This window comes from Rana temporaria, chromosome 3 (assembly GCF_905171775.1).
Source record: "Rana temporaria chromosome 3, aRanTem1.1, whole genome shotgun sequence".
NCBI classification, from domain to species: domain Eukaryota; kingdom Metazoa; phylum Chordata; class Amphibia; order Anura; family Ranidae; genus Rana; species Rana temporaria.
This window is the reverse complement of record NC_053491.1, coordinates 210,518,127-210,542,820: the sequence shown is the minus strand read 5'-3', so window position 1 is coordinate 210,542,820 and position 24,694 is coordinate 210,518,127. Positions and strand designations below refer to the sequence as shown.

Sequence of the window (24,694 nt, the reverse complement as noted above, 5' to 3'; positions counted from 1 at the left end):
GGTACCTGGTTTTGGGCTTTCAAGCAAAAGTTCAGCCTCCTTCTCAACCTTCTGGTACAGGAGAGCCTCCTATTATTAAAGGGGTTGTAAAGGTTCCTTTTTAAAAAAAGAATAACAAACATATCATACTTACCTCCACTGTGCAGCTCGTTTTTCACAGAGTTGCCCCCGATCCTCGTCTTCTGGGGTCCCTCTGGGGCTGTCTCGGCTCCTCCCCGCAAGAGCTAACCCCCTCCTGGGAAACGCTCTCCAAGGGGGTTAGGTTGCGGGTGTGCTCCCGCCATAGCCGCCGACTGTATCACTTGGCCCCCGCCCCCTGACCATGCGTCATTGATTTGATTGACAGCAGCGGGAGCCAATGGATGCGCTGCTATCAATCATCCAATGAATGAGCCGAGAAGAGCTGAGAAGCCCGGCCGAGAAGCCAGCGCGTTCATGACGCAAGACTTTTGAGGGCTCAGGTAAGTAAACGGAGGGGGGTGGAGGCTGGGGGTCCGCTAATCGTCGGATGTTTTTTCACCTTAATGCATAGAATGCATTAAGGTGAAAAAACATGTACCTTTACAACCCCTTTAAGTATTTGTAGCTGATGACTTTTTTTTTTCAAAAGATAACTGATGAAGCACTTTAACTACTTTAGTCCCGGGCCATAGTAAAAAGACAGCCTCCAGGTGGCTCTATAAATCCGCCTCCGCTTCCTCTGGCCACTGGGGGGCCCGGCGCGTCACCGAGATGCCGATGCTTGTGCCTGGCGGCCGCGATGTCCGCCAAGTACCCGCGATCGGCAGTGACAGAGCTCCACCTCCTGTCAGGGAGAGGAGACTCATGCTGTGTCCCTTGTACATAGGGACACAACATCGGTCACCTCCCCCAGTCAGTCCCCTCCCGCCACAGTAAGAATCACTCCCAGGATACACATTTAACGCCTTCCGTGCCCCCTAGTGTTAACCCCTTCCCTGCCAGTCACATGTATACAGTAATCAATGCATTTTTATAGCACTGTTCGCTGTATTAATGTGAATGGTCCCAAAAATGTGTCAAAAAGGGTCCAATGTGTCCACCGCAATATCGCAGTCCTGACAAAATTCGCAGATCGCCGTATTACTAGTAAAAAAAATATAATAAAAAAAAAGTCAGAATTCTATCCCCTATTTTGTAGCCACTATAACTTTTGCGCAAACCAATCACTATACGCTTATTGTGATTTTTTTACCAAAAATATGTAGAATACATATCGGCCTATATAGCGCAAAAAAAAACCGCAGAGGTGATCAAACACCACCAAAAGAAAGCTCTATTTGTGGGGAAAAAAAGGACGTCAATTTTGTTTGGGAAGCAGGCCGCACGATCGCGCAATTTTTATTTAAAGCGACGCAGTGCTGAAAGCTGAAATTTCGCCTGGGGTATATGTGCCCAGTAAGCAAGTGGTTAAAGTAAAACTACAGTGCAGTACCTTGAATAAGTATTCATACCCCTTGAAATGTTCCACATTTTGTCTTGTTACAACCAAAAACATAAATGTATTTTGTTGGGATTTTATGTGATAGACCAACACAAGTTGGCACATAATTGTGAAGTGGAAGGAAAATGATAAATGATTTTCATTTTTTTTTTACAAATAAATATGTGAAAAGTGTGGCGTGCATTTGTATTAAGCCCCCTTTACTCTGATACCCCTAACTAGAATCTAGTGGGAAAAATTGCCTTCAGAAGTCACCCAATTAGTAAATAAAGTCTACCTGTGTACAAATTAATCTCAGTATAACTACAGCCCTCATAGGTTTGTTAGAGAACCTTAGTGAATAAACAGCATCATGAAGGCCAAGGAACACACCAGACAAGTCAGGGATAAAGTTGTGGAGAAGTTTAAAGCAGGGTTAGGTTATAAAAAAAATATCCCAAACTGTGAACATCTCAAAGAGCACTGTTCAATCTATCATCTGAAAATGGAAAGAATATGGCACAACTGCAAACCTACCAAGACATGGCCGTCCACCTAAACTGACAGGCTGGGCAAGGAGAGCATTAATCAGAGAAGCAGCCAAGAGACCCATGGTAACTCTGGAGGAACTGCAGAGATCCACAGCTCAAGTGGGAGAATCTGTCCACAGGACAACTTTTAGTCGTGCATTACACAAATCCTTTTATGGAAAAGTGGCAAGAAGAAAGCCATTGTTGAAAAAAGGCCAAAAGAAGTCCTGTTTTCAGTTTGCGAGAAGCCATGTGGGGGACACAGCAAACATGTGGAAGAAGGTGATCTGGTCAGATGAGACCAAAATGTTACTTTGGGCCTTAAAGCAAAACGCTTTGTGTAGAGGAAAACACTGCACATCACCCTGAACACACCATGTTGGTGGTGGCAACATCATATTTTGGGGATGCTTTTCATCAGCAGGAACATGGAAGCTGATCAGAATTGATGGGAAGATAGATGGAGCCAAATACAGGGCAATCTTAGAAGAAAACCTGTTAGAGTCTGCATGTAGTTAAAGTGAAGTACTGTATTCAGTAGCAACAGTCAGACATGTCCCTGGGAGTAGATATGTGCATTCCCGTTCGTACGAATGTTATTTTCGTACGAAAATGTTCATTTTCGTACCCGCAGAATAATGTGTACATACGAAAAAATTAAAGCACCAAAATACGAAAACGACGGGATTACGAATGAGCCGCATAACGAACAACCGCAAATACGAACGAACGATCTGACAAAAATACGACAAAAAGAAAACAGCAAAAGAACGAAAATTACATCTATAACAAAAGATTTGCATTCTGTATCCTGTTTGAATCCCCTTTCTGCTCGTATCCTCAGCCGTATGTTCACACGACATCCACAACAAAAGATTTTCATTCTGTATCCTGTTTGAATCCCCTCTCTGCTCGTATCCTCAGCCGTATGTTCACACGACATCCACAACAAAAGATTTGCACTCTGTATCCTGTTTGAATCCCCTCTCTGCTCGTATACTCAGTCGTATGTTCACACGACATCCACAACAAAAGATTTTCATTCTGTATCCTGTTTGAATCCCCTCTCTGCTCGTATCCTCAGTCGTATGCTCATACGACATCCACAACAAAAGATTTGCACTCTGTATTTTGAATTCCTTTTTTCTGTTCGTATTTTGGATTCAACAGAATGCAAATCTTTTGCCACAGATGTCACACGAACACACGACCGAAAACACCAAAAGAAAAAGGACCCAAAATACAGAATGCAAATCTTTTGTTATAGATGTAATTTTAGTTTTTTTGAATGGGCAGTGAGTGTAGTTAGCGAAGCAGCTTCTCTTTTGTGCTGAGTAGTACAGTAAAGCCAAATAAACTTTTCTGTGGATTTTCATCTGAAGGGAGATCAGTTGGCCAGACTTTTGAACCCAAAAATGGTTTTCTGATGGAGTTTAAAAACGAACAAATTTTCTGAGAACGAACGGAAAACGATTGTTTTTATGTTTGTTGTTAAAAAAGTCTGACCAAGTGTATGGGGCTTAACAATCGTTAATATGGATGAGCCGCGTGTTGAAAGTGCCGCGAATCCCACGATATATTTACGAAAGTACCAAATGACGAAAATCCTTTTTCTGTTCGTATCTTCAGTCGCATGCCCACATGACATCCACAACAAATTGTCATAGATGTCACACGAACACACAACCGAAAACACGAACAGAAAAAGGAATCCAAAACACAGAATGCAAATCATTGACGAAAATTCATGAAAATTATTGTCTAACAAGTAACGAACATGAATTAAACAGAATAACATACCATCCCGCATGTACGAACATAAAACGGTAACGAAAATACGAAACGATTGTAATACGAAAAAATCTCGTTGTACGAAAAACGAACGGGAACGAACAGGAAAACGGGCGTCTTACGAAAAACGAACGGAAACGAACCTACGGAACGATACGAAACAGAACACAAAAAAACGAAATTTTTTTCTGTGCACATGTCTACCTTGGAGTGAGGTGACAGGGATTGCTGTGTTTGTGGAGACCGGTACAGGCTCTGCAGCACTGGTCCCTAAATGCTGCACATCTGTGGAGCAGTGTTCGCTGACTAGTAACAGTGTCTCTAGAGTGCTTAGGGTTAACAGTGAATACGTTTGGGCACAGATTACAGAACAGTTTCTGCTACATAGTTGCTGGATTTCAAGGACTGTTCTGGATAGAGTCAGCATAAAATGCATACTATATACTGTACATTGAAAAATGGACCTTATTTTTTAATAGATTTAGTCGATTTTTAGGACTATATTATAAAAGAACTGGAAAAGTCTGTGAACAATCCTACATGGGTATTAGTATATCAAAAAGTATAAAGGAAACATTATTATGAGGTGCAAATGAAGAAGTATTACGATGACAGGCTTTCCACTGAATAATTTTCTTTCAATTAGCAGTTCATTTCTTGGTTTTTCAGCTCTAATACAATTTTTACAAAACTAGGATTTTTATCCTTTTCAAGGATTCTGTTGAGGGACACGGGAATCTTTAAATCTTTACCTTTAAAGGTAATACTCCTACCCAAAGGGGTATTGGACAATGGCAAACAAAAAAACTATAGTCCAGCCCAGGATACCCCCTCCTACACAGAGGGGTGAAACCTTTATCCCTTGAAAGACTCCAAGAAAAGGATTTTATACAGAGTGCAAAAAAAAAAAAAAAAGTTTTATTTTTGCCTATTATGGATATGCAAAAGAAGTCCCAAAAAAAAGCAGTCCAAGGGGTGAGTGATTCAGCAAACAAATGCTAACAGGGCCAAGTAATAAACATTAACTGGGGACTGCTTGCAATGTAAAATGGGGTTCACCGCTCCAGGGAGGTTCCGAGTGCAATCGTGGATGAGTCCAGGTAAATATGGGTGCTGGCAATGCACTAGGCAATGAAAATGGCAGAAAACGGATGGACAGCCGCACACCAAAGAACTCTTGAGTTGTCTTTATTGAAGAAACATAAGCAAACACCGCAGATACACAGCAAGAATCGTATAAAGCCGACGCGTTTCACACTTGGTTAGTGCTTATTCTGCTTGCAATGTAAAGAGAAGCATCAGAAGGCTCTTTCACCTAAAGCTAGCTTCAAAACGAATGCCATGTACACACGAGCGGTTTTCCCTTTGAAAAAAAAAAAAACAATGGTTTTCCAGACGGAATTCCTCTCAAGCCTGCCTTGCATACACACAGTCACCCAAAAGTCCGGTGGAACGCGGTAACGTAAAAGGCTACGACGAGCCGACAAAATTAAGTTTTATGCTTCCGAGCATGCTTCAAATTGTTTCCGAGCATGCGTGTTTTTTTTCCCGTCGGAAAATCATACAGACGAACGGTTTTCCCGCTAGGATTTTTCCTGACGGGAAAAAAAGAGATCCTGCTCTCTTTTTTTTATAGCAGTTTTCCTGTGGGAAAAAGTCCAATGGAGCATACACACAGTCGGGATTCCCGACGAAAAGCTCTCATCGCAGTTTTTCAGACGGGAAAACCACTCGTGTGTACGAGGCATGAGGGAATGTGTGAAAGTAGACCATGTGGCAGCCTTGCAAATGGCAAACAATTGCTTGATACCAAAAAGTCCAAGAAGAACTCATATATCTAGTAGAGTGTGCCTTGACAGGACAGATCATATGCTTGGATAAAGCTCTGCCAATCTAGAGATGGTGGAATAAAAACCCTGATGAGGTCCAACGGATATACAAAAGTAAACCAATCTTCCTAAAGGAAGCCGTGGCTGAGAGATACTCTCACAGCCCAAACCACATCCTGACAATGGAGGGAAATTAACTTTGGTAAGTCAGAGGAATGGGAGAACAATGTTTTAGTTGAGGTGAAAAGTAAAACCTGCCTTAGGCAAAAGCAAGTCTCGAGCCTCAACTCCACCCTGTATCCATGCAAAACCTGAAATAATTTTTTGAAGGATAAGACTTCTAGCTCCACTACTTGCCTCCCAGAGGTGAAGGCTACAAGAATTAACACCTTCTGGGTGAGACTAGAGAGTGGAATGTTTCTACTGGGTTCAAAGGGCCGTTTCTGTAGCATAGAGGAACAAATAGAGGGGAACAAACTGGTGGACCTTTATGGGAAACCAGGCCCATGATAGCGATGAGAGTCATCGGTGTTCTAGACCCAACAGCAGGAAGGAGAGGGTTTGACCTACACAGACAACATCCTAGGATGGAGGATCTAGATTCACACCAAGTGAAGGATGAGGTCTATGTGCAATTATAGACCTTGCAGTAAGCAGCCTCCTTGAAGGAATCGCATATTCATAAATGACTTTGGCCCTAAAAACCTGGGCTTTAACAACCATGCTGTTTAAAGCCAATAATCTTTGAATCAAAAGATTCTGATGATCTAGTAAAGCTCAGACTCTACCAGTGGAAAGTGGAGTTGCACCTTTACTCTGAGGAAGGATTGTCTGAGAATTTGCTCACATTGGACCTGTGCTAATGCAAAAAATAAGTAAATAAAAAATAATTAATTTACAGCTAGGGCAGGGCCTACGAGAGCCAGTAGAGTGCTTTCGATGGCAACATAAAAAAAAAAGTACTAACACTACAGTAAGTTAGGCAGGTACCTGTGAACATGGGGGATACAAGACAAGGTAGCTCACCAGTACAATCCACAGCCCAAAACACTAAAGTTAAATACAAATCACTACACTTACCCTAGGCAGATTAGATTATCAGATTTCTCAATCCTCTCATTAAAAGTTCCAACATACACTGACTATATGGCTGTTCAGAGTCTTCTCTTTTTTTTTAGCAAGAGGGCTGGCTTATAATATTCACTTCATTATTGTCTTTTATAAGCCCTTTGGCCATGCTTCAAAGGCGATGCAGGGCATTATAGTTTAAAAAAAGTTCATCCCTGCAATATTGCACATAAATTTGCAGGTGATTTGAATCTAAATGTATTCTACATTTACTTCACTAGCTGCATACCAGTTTTAAATGAGTAACTTCCTAGGTAGAGAAGGCAGAATCAGTATAACAACCACTGAACATGGCAGTTTGCATAGTTATATCCTTACATGTTTACTTTATTACACTAAGAAGCCCAGTTATAAAGCAGCAGTATGGTCTGACCACAGTCATACTGCTGCTTTATGAAACACAGCGGCATGCTTCACACATACTTTATGTATATTGCTTTTCTTGTCTTGAGGCTCCAAAGCAAACAAAACTGAATGCATGTCAATAAAAGAAAAAAAATATAGAAAAAGGGGTTAGAAGAAGACAGGGAGTCAAGTAGCCAGACAAAGTCCGGCAACTGGCAGCCCATTGACAGCTGATGACTCATCGGTTAAGGATGCTTCCCGACCCAGCTCTCTAACAACCAGCTTTTCCTACTCCCTGATTGGGCAAAGCTTTTCCCAATCAAGGCGAAGAATGCACCCGCCAAACACCCTGCAAATTCTGGTGTTAGCCGAACAGGGCGAACAGCCAATGTTCAGCCCAAATTCATGCTCAGGTCAAACTGTTCACCCAACACTAATTGCCAAGTAGTGTTGTGAACTTGAAGTGACAACACAAAACCTCCTGCGCTCTGGTGTTTCGCCAAACTGGGTACAGAAGTGTGGTCTAACGGCAAAATCAGAAGTCTTGGAGCCCTCCACAGAAAGGGTGTTCATATGGCTAAATCGAAAAGAAAAGAAAGGAGGGCGCACCGACATTGTGCATTACCACTTAAAATTTTATTAAAAACAGAATAAAAAGCAATGGTCCTACTCACAAGACAATCAAGAATAAGCGATTTTTAGACAGCTGGACTGGACCTCGCGGCACCTGCCAGTGGAACATCAGACATCTGAACGGCTGACGCGTTTCTGGGGCGTACCCCCTTCTTCAAAGCCTAGATAGTCCTATCACAGACTTTCTAGGCTTTGAAGAAGGGGATAGGACCATTGCTTTTTATTCTGTTTTTAATAAAATTTTAAGTGGTAATGCACAAGGTCGGTGCGCCCTCCTTTCTTTTCTTTTTGTGAACTTGAAGTGAACTGTTTTGAGGAAATAAACAATTCCTGTTATGTAGGTAGGTTGCTTTAGTTCAGATAGCAAGTATTTCAAAATCATTGTACCATAAATGTTCTAATGCAACTCTATACAGGAGCTCCCAGCAACAAACTGCATATTTCTTATAGAAATAAAAGAATATATCGTAAACAAACTAATTACATGAAAAGGAAGTGCTGCTACTGTACCTTACATCAGAATTCTTTCCTGTAAGCAACTGCAAATGTAAAGGGAAACTGCTGCAAAAACTACCATTTCAAAGTAATAACACTTTAGAGTAATCATTACCTGCCACATTCTGAGAGCCATGAAAAGCTCTCAAGCTAGTAGTTTTATGATAAAATATGCTTGCTTTGTCTCTCAGCTACAGGACGACAAAAACATGGCACAAAAACAAAAGTATTCATACTGCCTACGGGAAAGTTTTATATTTTCTACAGTTGGTTCCAACTTTGGTTAGTGGCAGGAGCACAATTCCAATGCTAGCTGTCAGGGCACCAGAGAAAAAACACACATATTTAGAGTCCTTTTCTGTAAGTGTTACTGGGTAAAAACACTATCTGGTCTATCTACAAGAAGTGTTATGACCTGTGTTGCTGCCTCTATCATAAGAGAAATTGTAAGAAATGCCTCCTAAGTTAGGGTGACCAGATGTCCCCGATTTCCGGGGACAGTCCCCAGACTAAGGGCACTGTCCATTGATTTGTCCCTGGATTACAGGGGCGGACTTAGGCTTGCCACCTGTCCTGCCGGCCAAAATTTCTCCTTCCACCTCCCCGTGGAGTCGGGTGCTCTATGGCTGCAGACAAGACATGGAGGCGGAGCTGGGTGCTCTGGCTGCAGACGGCAGATGGCACACGGAGGTGGAGGCAGAGGCGGAGCCGGGTGCTTTCTGGCTGCAGACAGGACACGTTTATGGAGGTTGAGGCGGGTGCTCTCGCTGCAGATTGGACGTGGAGGCGGACCCAGGTGGCGAGGTGCTCTGGCTGCAGACGGGACACAGAGCCCCCATCTTGTTTTGGGCCTTGGCTGGCTGCAGAAGGCACACAGAGGTAGGGTTGCAGGCAGTAGCTTCATTGTTACCCTTGGAGATCGCTCTGGGAGCCTTGTACAGTAAGTGTTTGGGGTATTGTGTATGTCATACACCAGGGATATGCAATTAGCGGACCTCCAGCTGTTGCCAAACTACAAGTCCCATGAGGCATAGCAAGACTCTAACAGCATCAGGCATGACACCCAGAGGCAGAGGCATGATGGGACTTGTAGTTTGGCAACAGCTGGAGGTCCGCTAATTGCTTATCCCTGTCATACACCATACAGTCCTCACCCCCTAGTATACAAGGAGAAAAATGCGCAATTCTGAGTACAACAATTCCTTAATATTATGCAACAATGGAAATAAATAAATATATATGAAAATTATATATATAAATAAGTAAAATAGTGTGCATGAGATTTGCACAGTAAAAAAGAGTCTATTGCTCCAGGTGGATGGGGGGGGGGGGGGGGTAATGGGGATGAAGTCCAGGGACGGACGGATGAGAGTTTTTGCAGGGGTCACAACTATAACCTCAGGGCTGCCATCATTGTAGAACAGAAACCGTGTTCCAAGACTGTAACAAAAAAGCAAAGGAAGAGGCGCCTCTGAGTGTAGATGTTTAAGCGTAACCGTACGGCAGTGAGAGACAGCTTTGCTCAGCACAAGTGCCCAGCAGTAGGAGAACTACAAGTGACGGAACTGATGATCACCCGCAAAGAAACCTGTACAATGCCTATTTTAAACCTCTAAAATGTGAGTTATATGTACTCTTTTATACATTAAATTACGCTTAAACATCTACACTCAGAGGCGCCTCTTCCTTTGCTTTTTTGTTACAGTCCTCACCCCCTACACCATTCATAGATACACTCCGCACCCCTCTCCTGTACATACCACCCACCGCCATACACTCCGCACCTCATTCCTGTACATACATCCCACCGCCATACACTCCGCACCCCTCTCATGTACATACCACCCACTGCCATACACTCCACACCCCTCTCCTGTTCATACCACCCACCCCCATACACTCCGCATCCCTCTCCTGTACATACCACCCACCGCCATACACTCCGCACCTCATTCCTGTACATACATCCCACCGCCATACACTCCGCACCCCTCTCATGTACATACCACCCACTGCCATACACTCCGCACCCCTCTCCTGTTCATACCACCCACCCCCATACACTCCGCACCTCTATCCTGTACATACCACCCACCGCTATACACTCTTCACCTCTCTCCTGTACATACAACCAACAGCCATACACTCCGCACCCCTCTTCTGTACATACCACCCACCGCCATACACTCCGTACCCTTCTCCTGTACATACCACCCACCACCATACACTCCGCACCCTTCTCCTGTACATACCTCCCACCGCCATACACTCCGCACCCCTCTCCTGTACATACCTCTCACCACCATACACTCTGCGCCCCTCTCCTGTACATACCACCCACCGCCATTCACTCCGCACCTCTATCCTGTACATACCACCCACCGCTATACACTCCGCACCCCTCTCATGTACATACAACCAACTGCCATACACTCCGCATCCCTCTCCTGTACATACCACTCACCGCCATACACTCCGTACCCTTCTCCTGTACATACCACTCATCGCCATACACTCCGCACCCCTCTCCTGTACATACCACCCACCGCCATACACTCTGCACCTCTATCCTGTACATACCACCCACCGCTATACACTCTGCACCTCTCTCCTGTACATACAACCAACTGTCATACACTTTGCACCCCTTTTCTGTACATAGCACCCACCGCCATACACTCCGCACCCTTCTCTTGTACATACCACTCACCACCATACACTCCACACCCCTCTCCTGTACATACCACCCACCGCCATACAATCCACACCTCTCTTCTGTACATACCACCCACCACTATACACTCCACACCCCTCTCCTGTACATACTACTCACCGCCATACACTCCATACCCCTCTTGTACTTTATTACACATTTTCTCCTTCTTAGCTTCTTAACATATCCCAAAATATTCTAAGTAGTATCTTTTTTTTATCTCATGAACAAAATGTGATAAATAAAGTATATATCGTACAATCATTCCATAAACACATACTATGTATATATCATTTGAGGAAAATATGCTTATAAAATAGTTTACCATTTGCCCAAAAAAATGTCCCCGGATTTCATTTAAAAAATCTGGTCATCTTATCCTAAGTATATCAGTGAGCAGCACCAAACACACTAACTGCATACCAGCTTGCAACTGTGAAGATATTGTTCTAGAACAGCCTTTCTCATCCTTTGCAACACTGAGGAACCCTTGCAATAACTTTCCAGTCTCAGGGAATCCCTGCTAAGAATGACTATATCTACAACTCAAGGTACATTAGTGTGATGGTCAGTGGGAAAATACTCCTTACACTTGTGGTCATTGGGAAAAATTACCCCCCTACAGATAGCTAAAAAGATCAGCGGTGTCAATGGGAACTTATCTGAGAAATAGAAATTGCTCATTGCTCAAGGAACCCCTAGCAACCTCTGGAGGAACCCTAGTTGAGAAACCCTGTTCTAGAATAATGATACATGTGTACTATGGATCTATTCATAACATACATATCATTCAGTTAAAATTGAAAGAATGTTTTTCTCAAAAATAAGGACCAGACTACCACTTCCAAACAACTTTGGATCATACCAGTATCCTTGCATAACAGCCTGTACATGACAAACTAATGAAAAAACTCACTTGGGCCCCCTTTTATTGGTGGCAACCTGTTGCACAATAAAGCACATTCCTCTGTATCATTATAGATGTGATGTTACTTTTAAAGTCAGAGAGAAGACTGTAGATGATATTTAAACATATTACCTTGTCGTGGACCTTCTGCCCTTGTTCTACGGCTTCCATAGGCTCCTGATCTTCTTCACCAGTCACAATCTTCCTCTGGATATGTGCATTCTGTTCCCTTAATGCTACAATCTGTAAAAACAAATAAGGACACAGATATTACTACAATATTCTGTACACAATAATCATATATTAGAGACTGACTGGCTATATATTAGTTATAATGATATGTTGTAATTTCTTAGTTACTAGCAGAAAAAGGTGTACGTTCACTGTAGGTCATAGTGTAAGTACAGAACATACACAACTTTTAAGTGTTATCTGTCAACATAATGAACATTAACTACCAAAGTCTGCAATAGATACAGGAGACGAGACATGATATTCATTTTGAGGATGTTGCACTTACCAAACCAAGAGATAGCCAGGATTTTTTATTTATTTAATTTGCTGAGCACAAGTTTGCTGGACTCCATTCTTACTTTCTGTCTTACACATATATACAGGCTCCTCTCATACAGTATATACTAAAATAGCTTACACTGATTTAATTGCACACTGTGCGTTTCTCAAGTTGTACATTAGAAGTTGCAGCAAGGGAGACATAGATTTTCTCATTGGCTGGCTGCAGGATGTCCATCATTATCTAGCCTTTTCCTATCCAGCTCACTCTCCTTGGCCCGCCCCTTACATTCTTTGGACTTCAGTATATTTAATCATCAAGGCTCAGCATCAAATGTGGGCCTTATCTAGGACAGTATGCATGCAAATGCGGCCTGCCTAGGAATGCCCACTACTCCAGCAGACATCCACCTGTCAACGCATTTTGTATTTGCATATCTCCTCTAAAGAGCCAGCCCAGTACTTGCATTCACAGCTAGGGGCTTTTTGAGAGGTGTATTAAGAAAAGAAGATGGGATGTTTTGGGGAGCTATGTACAGCACCCTACTGGTCCCTCCCATCAGCCATGATCTTCCTGCATTGCGTAGCACAGCAACTCTCAGGTGACATCGCTGAATAAAAAAATTATGCAAAGAAAACAGAAAGGTCTCATTTAAAACTTTCATTAAAATGTTGATGAGGGGGGGGAAGTAGAAACCAGAGAAGGCAAACTATAAGCAGAATAAACCATAGCCTGGAGGCACCATGCTTGAGCATTGTGTGCCAGTTTTTTGGCAAGTCCATTATTCACAGTCAAAGTCAAAATCATTAAAGCGAGGGTTCACCCTTAGAGGGCACCTTTCCCCCTTAGATTCCTGCTCGTTTTTACTAGGGGAATCGGCTATTTATTTTAAAATATGAGCCGTACTTACCCGTTTACGAGATGCATCCTCTCCGTCGCTTCCGGGTATGGGCTTCGGGAATGGGCGTTCCTTCTTGATTGACAGTCTTCCGAGAGGCTTCCGACGGTCGCATCCATCGCGTCACGATTTTCCGAAAGAAGCCGAACGTCGGTGCGCAGGCGCAGTATAGAGCCGCACCGACGTTCGGCTTCTTTCGGCTACGAGTGACGCGATGGATGCGACCGTCGGAAGCCTCTCGGAAGGCTGTCAATCAAGAAGGAACGCCCGCTCCCGAAGACCCATACCCGGAAGCGACGGAAGAAGATGCAGCTCGAAAACGGGTAAGTACTGCTCATATTTTAATACAAATAGCCGATTCCCCTAGACCGAACGAGCAGGAAGCTAAGGGGAGAAAACATTTTTTTTTACAAATGGGTGAACTCCCGCTTTAAGGAATTGCTTATAATACACATGTGCTAATAGCTGTACACTGTTTTTCAACTGTAATTACATTAAGGATGAAGGATAGTTGTGGTTATCTACAAGTAAAAATGACATAAAAGATTGAAACAACCCAAAGGAATCACAACAAAAACTGAAATCTGTTGCAAATACAATTTAGATCAATTTAAACAACAACTGCAACTGCAGTTGGGAAATGTTGTACAGCTTGTTAGCATACTATTAGCTACACTTGATTAGATATTAAAATGCATGAATTAAATGCCAAATAATCAGATTTGCTGTAAAGTGTTCAGCTAGCACTCTAAATGCAATCTGTAAAAATGTCAAGTGACCTGCGAGAGCCATATTATAAACCACAAAATTACATTATGTGCAAAATGTTCTTGGTTATGACTAATTGTAAACAGTAACAGATCAGTGAATAGAAAAGCTAACTGTAATAGAAATCACAGCAAGGTTGTTTACTTGAAAAAGTGTTCATACCCCTTGAAATGTTCCACATTTTGTCATGTTACAGCCAAAAATGTAAACATTTTTTTATTGTGATTGTGTGTGATAGACCAACACAAATTGGCACATAATTGTGAAGTGGAAGTAAAATGATAAATCCTTTTCAAAATTCTTTACAAATAAATATCTGAAAAGTATGACGTGCATTATTCAGCCCCCTTTACTCCGATACCCTTAACTAAAATCTAGTGCAACCAATTGCCTTCAAAAGTAACCTAATTAGTAAATAGAGTCCACCTGTGTGTAATTTAATCTCAGTTATAATACTGCTGTTCTGTAAAGCCCTCAGAGCTTTTTTAGTGAACCTAAGTGAACAAACAGCATCATGAAGGCCAAGGAACACAGAGATAAAGTTGCGGAGAAGTTCAGAGCAGGATTAGGTTATGAAAAAATATACAAAGCTTTCAACATCTCACGGAGCACTGTTCAATCCATCATCCGAAAATGGAAAGAGTATGGCACAACTGCAAACCTAAGTAGAAAATAAAATTGTGCTAGATCAGAACGTTTCTATGGTAAAAAGTCCACCAGTGCTTGAAACTATGGGCTTATTCACAAAATCCATCTACCACCTTCAACGTGCAATCTCCACCACCAAATGATATAGTTGTCTCCTTACCAGATCTACATGACCCCCCCGTTACAGAGGATCAAAGAGTGCCTGTAACAAACCACAGCCTGGATCTTTCTCCGGAAAGAGCCATGCATCTAACTCCAGGGTGTCTCTTATCCACTCGTATGTATGGTTTTTATAAAAAATATATAAAAGCTTTATATAGTGTAAAACCATAAACAATTTTATTTGCATTAAAAATATATTACACTTACAGCATCCGTATTCATAGAAAGCCTCAAGTCTGGTGTGCCGGCACACATTCAGACAAACCCGTCCTTCCGGGACACAAATGGAAACACGAGGTGACGTCAGTGTATCGCTCCTACCTATGCGTTTTGTCAGAGATGACATTGTCCAGGGGCATAAGAGACACCCTGGATTTAGATGCACGGCTCTTCCCGGAGAAATATCCAGGCTGTGGTTTGTCACAGGCACTCTTTGATCCTCTGGAATGGGGGTCATGTAGATCTGGCAAGGAGACAACTATAAAATTTGGTGTTGGAACTTGCACGTTGAAGATGGTGGATGGATTTTGTGAATAAGCCCATAGGGCCAGATTCACAAAAGAGATACGACGGCGTATCTCCTGATACGCCGTCGTATCTCTGTTTCTAACTATGCGACTGATTCATAGAATCAGTTACGCATAGATAGGCAGAAGATCCGACAGGTGTAATGGACTTACACTGTCGGATCTTAGGATGCAGTACCGCGGCCGCCGCTGGGGGGTGTTCGCGTCGTAAACCAGCGTCCGGTATGCAAATTAGGAGTTACGGCGATCCACAAAGCTTTTTCCCGTCGTTACGTCGTCGCGAGTGTTAGATTTCCGTCGCAAAGATAGGGCACCTTTAACATTGTGTAAAAGTACTCCACCATGTTAAAGTATGCCTGTCTTTCCCGCATCGCTTTTGAATTATTTTTACATTTTTTACTTTTCCCGGCGTAACTCTTTTTTCACGTCGCGATTCACAAAACGTCGGCGTGTCGTAATTTCGCGCAAAGCACGTCGGGAAATTTGCGACGGAAGCATGCGCAGTACGTCCGGCGCGGGAGCACGCCTAATTTAAATGGTACTCGCCCCATTCTATTTGGCCCACCTTGCGCCGGACGCATTTACGATACACCGCCGCAAGTTTCTAGGTAAGTGCTTTGTGGATCGAGCACTAAACCTGAAAACTTACGGCGGTGTAACTTAAATGGCTTACGTGTCTCCGGCGCAATTGTACGTGAATCTGGCCCATAATTTCAAGCACCGGTGGACTTTTTAACATTCTGATCTAGCGCAATTTTATTTTCTACTTATTTATGCTCTACTGTGTTTTATATTATACAGGAGAATCGCTGCTTTCGTTCAATATTTTTGTACTATTAGGATTGTTGTTTTGTATTTGTGATTAGCTACAAATGCAAACCTACCAAGACATGGATGTCCAGCTAAACTGACAGGCCGGGCAAGGAGAGCATTAATCAGAGAAGCAGCCAAGAGGCCCATGATAACTCTAGAGGAGCTGCAGAGATCCACAGCTCAGGTGGGAAAATCTGTCCACAGGACAACTATTAGGAATATCATGTGAAATTTCACATAAGTTTATTGTTTTTATAATTTGAGTTCATGTGTATTTTTCCCATTACTGATGAGTTATGTTTTTTATGTCATGGGCAGAATTGCTTTTTACGACTCCTATGTATCTATGCCTATATACTTCTTTGATATTGGGATACATTTAATAAACACTACATTTTTATAGAAATTAATTGTTACCTGTTTCTAATACAATCTCGCTGCTAAAAAAAAACTTGAGGGATCTTCCATTCAATTCTACAACTGCAAACATACCAAGACATGGACGTCCACCTAAACTGACAGGCCGGGCAAGGAGAGCATTAATCAGAGAAGCAGCCAAGAGGCCCATGGTAACTCTGGAGGAGCTGCAGAGATCCACAGCTCAAGTGGGAAAATCTGTCCACAGGACAACTATTGCTTGTGCACTCCACAAATCTGGCCTTTATGGAAGAGTGGCAAGAAAAAAGCCATTGTTGAAAGAAAGCCATATGAAGTCCCGTTTGCAGTTTGCGAGAAGCCATGTGGTGGACACAGCAAACGTGTGCTGGTCAGATGAGACCAAAATTGTACTTTTTGGCCTAAAAGCAAAACGCTATGTGTGGCAGAAAACTAACTCTGCACATCACCCTGAACACACAATCTCCACCATGAAACTTGATGGTGGCAGCATCATGCTGTGGGAAAGCTTTTCTTCAGCAGGGACAGGGAAGCTGGTCAGAGTTAATACAAAGATGGATGGAGCCAAATACAGGGCAATCTTACTAGAAAACTCGTTAGAGTCTGCAAAAGACTTGAGACTGGGCCATACAGCCAGAGCTACAATGCAATGGTTTAGATCAAAGAAAATTCATGTGTTAGAATGGCCCAGTCAAAGTCCAGACCTAAATCCAATCGAGAATATGTTGCAAGACTTGAAAATTGCTGTTAGCAGATGCTCTCCATCCAATATTTTGCAAAGAAGAATGGGCAAAAGTTTCACTCTATAGATGTGTAAAGCTGGTAGAGACAAAATTTGAAATTTCAAGGGGTATAAATACTTTTTCAAGGCACTGTATGTAGGTTGATACCAGCCGTGTAGTATTAATATATTTCACCAAACCATGCTATATATGTTACATTCTAAATGATCAATGTACAATAATGAATTATCTACTGTATTGTTTGACAGCTTACTTTGATTATTACTATAGTTAGCCAGTTATTTGCAACAAAAAAACACTTGGACATATCCCATGGCTAAAATCCCCTGTAGCAAAATTCTAAAATGCATTTGGATTTTTATTCTACGTATTTGATCTAGGTTTCCAAATGACCAAATTTCTAGTTAGTGATAGCAAAAATATTCTCTAACAACTAAAAAAGCTGTGGAAGTGAGGTGTGAGTAAGATAGCAATTACTGGAAAACCCAGAGCTAATTAAAAGCAATGGAAAGAGGGAGTCAAGGAGCAAATTTTGCACAGCCTGAGGACAATGGAAAACATCAAAATCGGTAAGTGAATACATTTAATATATAAAAACATTCAGACAAGACTGTGGGGGGGGGGGGGGTCAATGCACGAAAAGATAAGTACCACATTTGCCATAAAACAGCTCATCAAATATTTAGTAGTCAATTCACAAAAACAGAAATGTATTATTTAATGAATATACTAAATATTTAGGTTCTGTGATATTTAGCACTGACATTTTGGGCTGGTTCACAGCAGAATTGCACAAGAAGCAGTCTGCATTCCTGTGCGATTCCTATGCATTTCCCTTCATTGTGATTCGGCAGCCACGGGCTGCAAATCACATATGATCGCACAAAAATAAGTGTATGACTAATTTTGAAAAACATGGTGCACCAAAACGCATGGTGCATTGGTACTTACAAAACTAGGCTGTTGCCAAATTGCAGCAGGGCAATGTGAAAGCGCTCTAGTGATTTATCTCAAACATGTCTTAAATACTATATTTATCTCGAATATTTACTAAATTTGCATAATTTACTGCAAATCTGATATTTTACTTTGTGCATAAGGAAATGAGTCTGCCCATGTTCTAGACCTAGCTTAGAAGTGAAAAAAATATAAACTGTAGAATAACTTGAAGCTCACTTTATGCTTCACCAAAATCCTGCCGTCTATATGCATTACACAGTCTTGGCTGTGTAAGTGTAAATTTGCCTCTACAAGTGTACATCAGGTATGCAGGCAGGTTTTCAAGAATCTAATATACTGTATATAGCTTTACAAATTGATCACTGAGACAAGATTTAGTTTAATAAACATACCAGCTGGCCAACCAGCAGCAAACATGTTAAGAAAGCAAGGACAAACTGAAACTTATGGTCTTGTGTTAATGAATTATGAACCTGTGGATGGTTAAATCTGTACATAACAAGCACCAACATAGAAACAAAATCGTCCTGGAAAACTACTGGAATGAACAGTCTGATTAATAGTGCAAACAAACATAATACTGTGCTGACCACTGCAATCTTTTCAAATACAAAGGATTAAAATGAATCTAGCGAAAGAAGTCTTTAATACTCAAATGCCCTACATTTCTTTTTCAGATATTTGGTGTTCAACCTACTTAGCCAGTGATACACTGCTAAATTACTGTTACGTGTTCTGTAGCACATTCATCAGATCAGTCTTCAACGAAAACTCCAAACATGAAATGGAAAAAAAAAATAGTACTCTCGGGTGTGCTGAGGAGAGAACAGTTGGAGCTTAGCTACAGGGAGCAGACAGGTCAACTGCTCCGGAGGCCCCAGAGGTCTTTGGAAGGGTTGTCATAACTGCCACTCCCTCATTAACATAGTGTGCCCTTTCCCTTTCATGCTGTTTTAACCTATATGTATTAGTGTTGCAGATAAGGAAAATGCAACAGATTCAATCGTGTTATGTTTGTTATAGAATTCTGTAAACTTTAGTTGCATCGCCATATTCTAATATATATATATATATATATATATATATATATATATATATATATATATATATATATATATATATATATATATATATATATATATATATATATATATATATATATATATATACCTCTGTGTTTAAAATAAACAAAATGTAAGTGAATGCAATATCAGCACTGTCCTAGTATCTCCTTTTCAATTAAGCCAATGTATAACAACTGAATAAGTGTTTTACACACCATTTGCTTAATATTCATTTAAAAGTGTGTCTGTGCTTATGAAAGCAGTTCCTGTGTTACATGTGTGTAGCACCATCTAGTATGTGCTAGAATGTAATATATATATATATTTTTTGTAGTATAGGTTTGTTAGTGTAGAAAAAATTTGTTCAGCTCAGAACTAAGCCTGAGCTGTGAATCTGAGTCAGGGTTCTGAGAGTCAGGACTGGAGCCAGCTCTACTGGTGCCTCCCCCTGGTCTAGAAAGTGAGGAGGAGCTGTTTGGAATATTTATGTGGGCCTAGGCCAATCCTCAGTCAAATGCTGGCAGGGGACAAGGCTTACCTCGTAAATATACATGGGCCAGCAGGCAGTCGGGTGAAAGATAGAGATATAGTACTGTTAAGACTGTTGTGACCCTCTGGGGTGCCCCCTGGTCTGGGGGGGGGGGGGGCTTTAGACCAGGGCTTGGGTTCTGGAAGGATCCTGCCACAACACACAGAGGAAGCCCTTCCTGGAGGCACAGGAGCAAGTGTGAGAATAGTGTGAGTAAAGCAGCACTACTGGGGACAAGGGGGAGACTGCCACATGTAGCCAGTTCTCCCTAAAGACCACATTGTGCCAAGTCTTCATCCCTTCCCTGGGAGATCTCCTAAGAGTCAGATGGGTGGGCTGGTGAAAAGTCAGCCATGTGGTCTGGTGTGAGTCAGTCTGGAGGACTGTGGAGGAATGTTAGCCTAAAGAGCAAGTAAAAGGGGCAGCTGCAGCAAGGTGGGTTGGGACCAGTATCCACAGGAGGAGTAATGCAAACCATTCACTGTGATTTCTACACAACAAGGGGCTTCAAGTTCCTGCCTGCAAAGGGCCATTGCTAAAAATCTGACTGTGCCTGTTAGATCCACAAAACAGTGATTCAGCTGGAACTGCAAGTCCCGAAGGAGTGTTGAGGGGCTGCATATAGACAGCATATAGACTGCACATAGGAAAGATGTCCCTGAAGTTGTTGCCAAGTTTGTTGCTGAAGTCAAGTGGGCATCCCATAACTTCCTATCCCCGTCCAAGTTATTAACCATCAATAAGCCACAAAAAAACAAAGCTACAGACTGTTTTGTTTCTGGAGAGCCTGTGAAAACTTGGTGTACTTGGCTGTGCAGGGTGGGGGATCACAGTTCATCTGTGGCTCTTTAGGGGGTGTGCTCCATGTGTGATCTTGTATCACGTGTAGAAAGAAGCACTAAGTAAACAGTTTATTATTGAATGATATTATTGAATGAATAGTGTGTGTCCCTCTGGTATGTATGCAGATGGAAACTGAGTGTACATCTGCAATATGGATATCCTTTGTATGTAGCCTTATGGAAGTAGTGAAGTACTACACATGTACAGTATGTGTGAGCAATGAGTGTAGTGTACAATTAGTATACATGTTATGCAGCAGTGTGTGCATCTGTGTGTATTACATGTGAGTATGTGTCAGTGTGAGTGGTGGTACATTCAGAGTCATGTGACCTTGACATTGATCAGGAAAAGACAACAGACCTCACTCTTCATTCCAGTTTAGGTCTCTCCTATAGCTGCTGCCCTGGCCTTTCCCATTGTTCTCTGCATTTACTCCTCTTGATTCCTACCTTCCAGTGTCCTAGGTTCCACTGGTGCCCCACTCCTTGTTTTACTTGCCTGCCTGCTAATAAGGAACAGCTGGGAAGAAAAAGAAACGGCACAAGGCCAGGCCATCTCAAAGGCGTGATGGAAAGCGGGAGGGAGAAGCATATGAAGGGGAAGTATGTGGAAGTATACAGATGGAATACAGGAGGATGGAGAAAACAGCACAACAAAAATCGAACATCTAGAGCAGTGGTTCTCAACCTTACTGAGTCCAGGGTCGGGTAATTTCTTCCCAAATCTTCCTTGTCCCAACAGTGATAAAAAAAAGAAAATACTCATACACTAAAAGTATCGATATTCAAAATATGATGTTTGGTGGTCAGTAGATAGATGAACACCGTGGCATAAGTGGTTAGTAGGAGGAAAAGATTCCCTGGGGATGGCTCTATATGGGGCTGGGGGTCACTGTGGGGAGATAATAACTCTAGAAGAGGTTATGGGACTATGCAGCAGGCTTTGTGGCCCTGTGGGCTATGAGGGTTCTGGAAGATTGGGGTCCAATGTGGGTGATGGGGTCTCTGGAGAAGGCTGGGTGTCTCTACAGGGTGCTTGGGCTTTGCAGGGGCTGTGCGAGACTGAAGAACACTGGGTGCACTGTTTCAGGTTGTTTGGCACTATGGGAGTGGGGGCTGGAGGTTCTTTAGCAGGTTGTGGAACACTGTGGAGGGTTTGGGGGGAACTGAGGAGGGATGGGTGCTCTAAAGAGGCACTGTAAGAAGCTGAGCATTCCAATACATGACACTGCAGCTTTTCTGCAGCCCTATCAAACAGGAGGGAGATACTGCAGCTTCTCCTGTGCCCCAGCAGGAGGTCTCCACACTATTAAAACACCCTGACCAGGCAGATGCTCCTCCCCCTCATTGTACCATTTCTGTCTGAAATTCTTCAGTTGTGCACTAACTCTACGCTAACAGGTTTGTATACAGTTATATGAAAGCAATTGCTTTCTATAAACTAGTAGGTAATCTTTGATAAAAAAAAGAAAATATATAGTTTTTCATTATCCATGGTTTTAAGTCCACTCGCAACTAAAGGCCACTGGAGACTGTAATTGTGGACCTTTTTCTATTTTTCATGTCTGTAGGTGCACAGAAAACTCAAGCTGCCATATTGTGAGAGAAAGTATCCCAGTTGAACACCTTGCTCTGGTATGTACGGGGCTTCTCAATTGGCACTGCAGCACCCAGCAAGCTACACTAGCTCAATTCTGCACTAAGGCAGGGGGCAAGAAGTCCACATGCACTGCCATCCCACTGCAGAAATAGGATGGGAGAAAAACACTAACCCAACTACTATGGGGCCAGGACAGAGCTAAGCTGCCTTCCCTGGAAATTAAAAAATAGAACTTAGATCCACTTACTAGTGCTGCTATACTATCAATACTAATAGGCATTTTTCTCATAGGAAACAAAACCTTTTTTTTATTTTACAATTGGGGTTAGCGGAAGGCATTCCCCCTACACAACATTTTTCAGTTTGACCATGGTGTGTCATGACTCCGCTCCCTCCCGCCTTCCTATATAACCTTTTATGCATTAGCCATAAGAGGAAGAGAAGAACTATAGAATGTAACTGACTCTGCTGTGGCTGCTGGTCTCACACCAAAGATGGTAACGCACAGCAGAAGACCCTGGCCTTTCTGATGTCTTCACAATGGTGGCATTTACAAGTAAGTAATATGCCTAAAATACATTAAATGCACATATAATCTTATGGGAAGATTGTTGTCCAGAGGAATATCTGATGATAGGGTTTGGAACCACTGATGTGGAACGTATGTGATATCAGCTTTCTTGACATGTGTAAAAATCAGCTTTGTGATGCTAGTTGGGGATCCAAGGACCCTTGACAGATGAACAGATCAGGCATAAAAGAACCTGGGGGTTACCTGCAAGTTCTAGTTTTATTTATTTTTTCTCTCCACAGGTTTGCTGATATTCAGAATGACACACAAGCCACTCTTACGTGTTGTTTTTAATACCATTGTTTTCAATACTACATAAAGTCCTATTTGCTCTCATGGGGTACTCTTATACAGGAAATAAACTGATAAATCATATTTAAACTTTCAGATACTTGTTGCAAATAGGCATGTGCATTTCGTTTCGTTCCGAATCGAAATTCGGACAAATTTTTCATTATTCGGACATTCGGATGCATATGAATTCCCGAATTGTAATATTAATGAATTTACTGAATCCGAACGAACGTTTTCGATTTCGAATCGAAAACCCGCGGACGAAATTCGATCGGAATTCGAAAAAAAAAATTCGATCGGAATTCGAAAAAAAAATAAATAAATTCGAATCGAATTTGAAAACAAATTCTATTTGAAAAGAGACTATTTGTTTTCAAATCCAGTAGAAATATTTTCGAATTTGACCGGATTTTTCGAAATTCGGTCGAAAACGAACGAATTCCGAAAACGGTCGAAATATTTTTGATTTCGACCGGATTTTTTGAAATTCGGTCGAAAACGAACAAATTCCGAAAATGAATTTAACACATGTAACGAATCTAACTTAAAGCGGAGGTTCACTCTTTAAAACATTTTTTGACATCACAAACGTCGGTGCGGCTCTATACGGCGCCTGCGCACCGACGTTCGGGTTCTGTCGGCAACCTGTGACGCGCAGTATGCGCCGTTCGGAAGCCTGTCAATCACAGGCAGTGCTTGGGAACGCCCACTCCCGCGGGATCGCCGTGAGGTGAAAATCGGGATTAAGAGGTATGTGCTGACAAAAAAAAACACCGGCATTGTGTCGGTAGGATGGCGCGACTTTGTGTGATGTCAAAAATGTTTTATAGGGTGAACCTCCGCTTTAACGAAATTAATTAAATAACAAATTAAAACGAAACGAAACAAAACAAATTTTTCCCTTTTGCACATGCCTAGTTGCAAATGAATATATTGTGCTTAATAATTTCTTTACCACTCGGAAAACTGCTTTCTCTATCTCAGTTAAGTTTGAACCTAATTTCAGGTACGTTTGCTTTCAAGTCTAAAGTCTTGGTTTTGCAACATGCACTTATAGTAAGTTACCGTATTTATTGGCGTATACCGCGCACTTTTTTCCCCTTAAAATACGCCGATACCCGCTTCCCGCGCTGTGTTTGAACGCCGCCGCGGGAGAAGCGGGGAGGACACCACCGAGGCCGCAGACGTACGCCGGACCGGACAAGGCTGCCGATGGATGCCGGGCAAGACACCGATGAGGGGCATTCAAACTAAGTATTTTCTTTTTTTCAGGAAATTTCCCTTCCAGGTTGGGAGTGCGTGCTATATGGTGGTGCGCGCTTTTCCCCCGATAAATACGGTAAATGGTTTTTACCTTAATACATTCCCTGCATTCAAGTAAAAAACATTCCGCTGCCTTTTCTGCCCTCGCCAAATGCTGTCCCGGCCGGAAGCCTCCTCTCCTCTCTTTTTGGATTCACAGGCCACACTGAGAGCAGTTGAAGTCAACGGCTTCTGCTGCTGTCAGTCAAATTCTGTGAGGAGGGAGGAGGGGAATGGCTAAGCCATGTTAT

At 42.2% G+C, this 24,694-nt stretch overlaps 1 protein-coding gene across 12 annotated transcripts in view; it reads right to left on the bottom strand.

The window, feature by feature from the left end:
• Positions 1-24,694, bottom strand: part of PPFIA2 (PTPRF interacting protein alpha 2) — a 480,721-nt gene that overhangs the window by 176,380 nt on the left and 279,647 nt on the right. For all 12 annotated transcript variants that reach the window (XM_040344191.1, XM_040344192.1, XM_040344193.1 and 9 more), the window contains one exon: positions 11,945-12,055. In XM_040344191.1, coding sequence (XP_040200125.1) covers positions 11,945-12,055 — 111 coding nt within the window. The remainder of the gene's footprint in view (positions 1-11,944; positions 12,056-24,694) is intronic.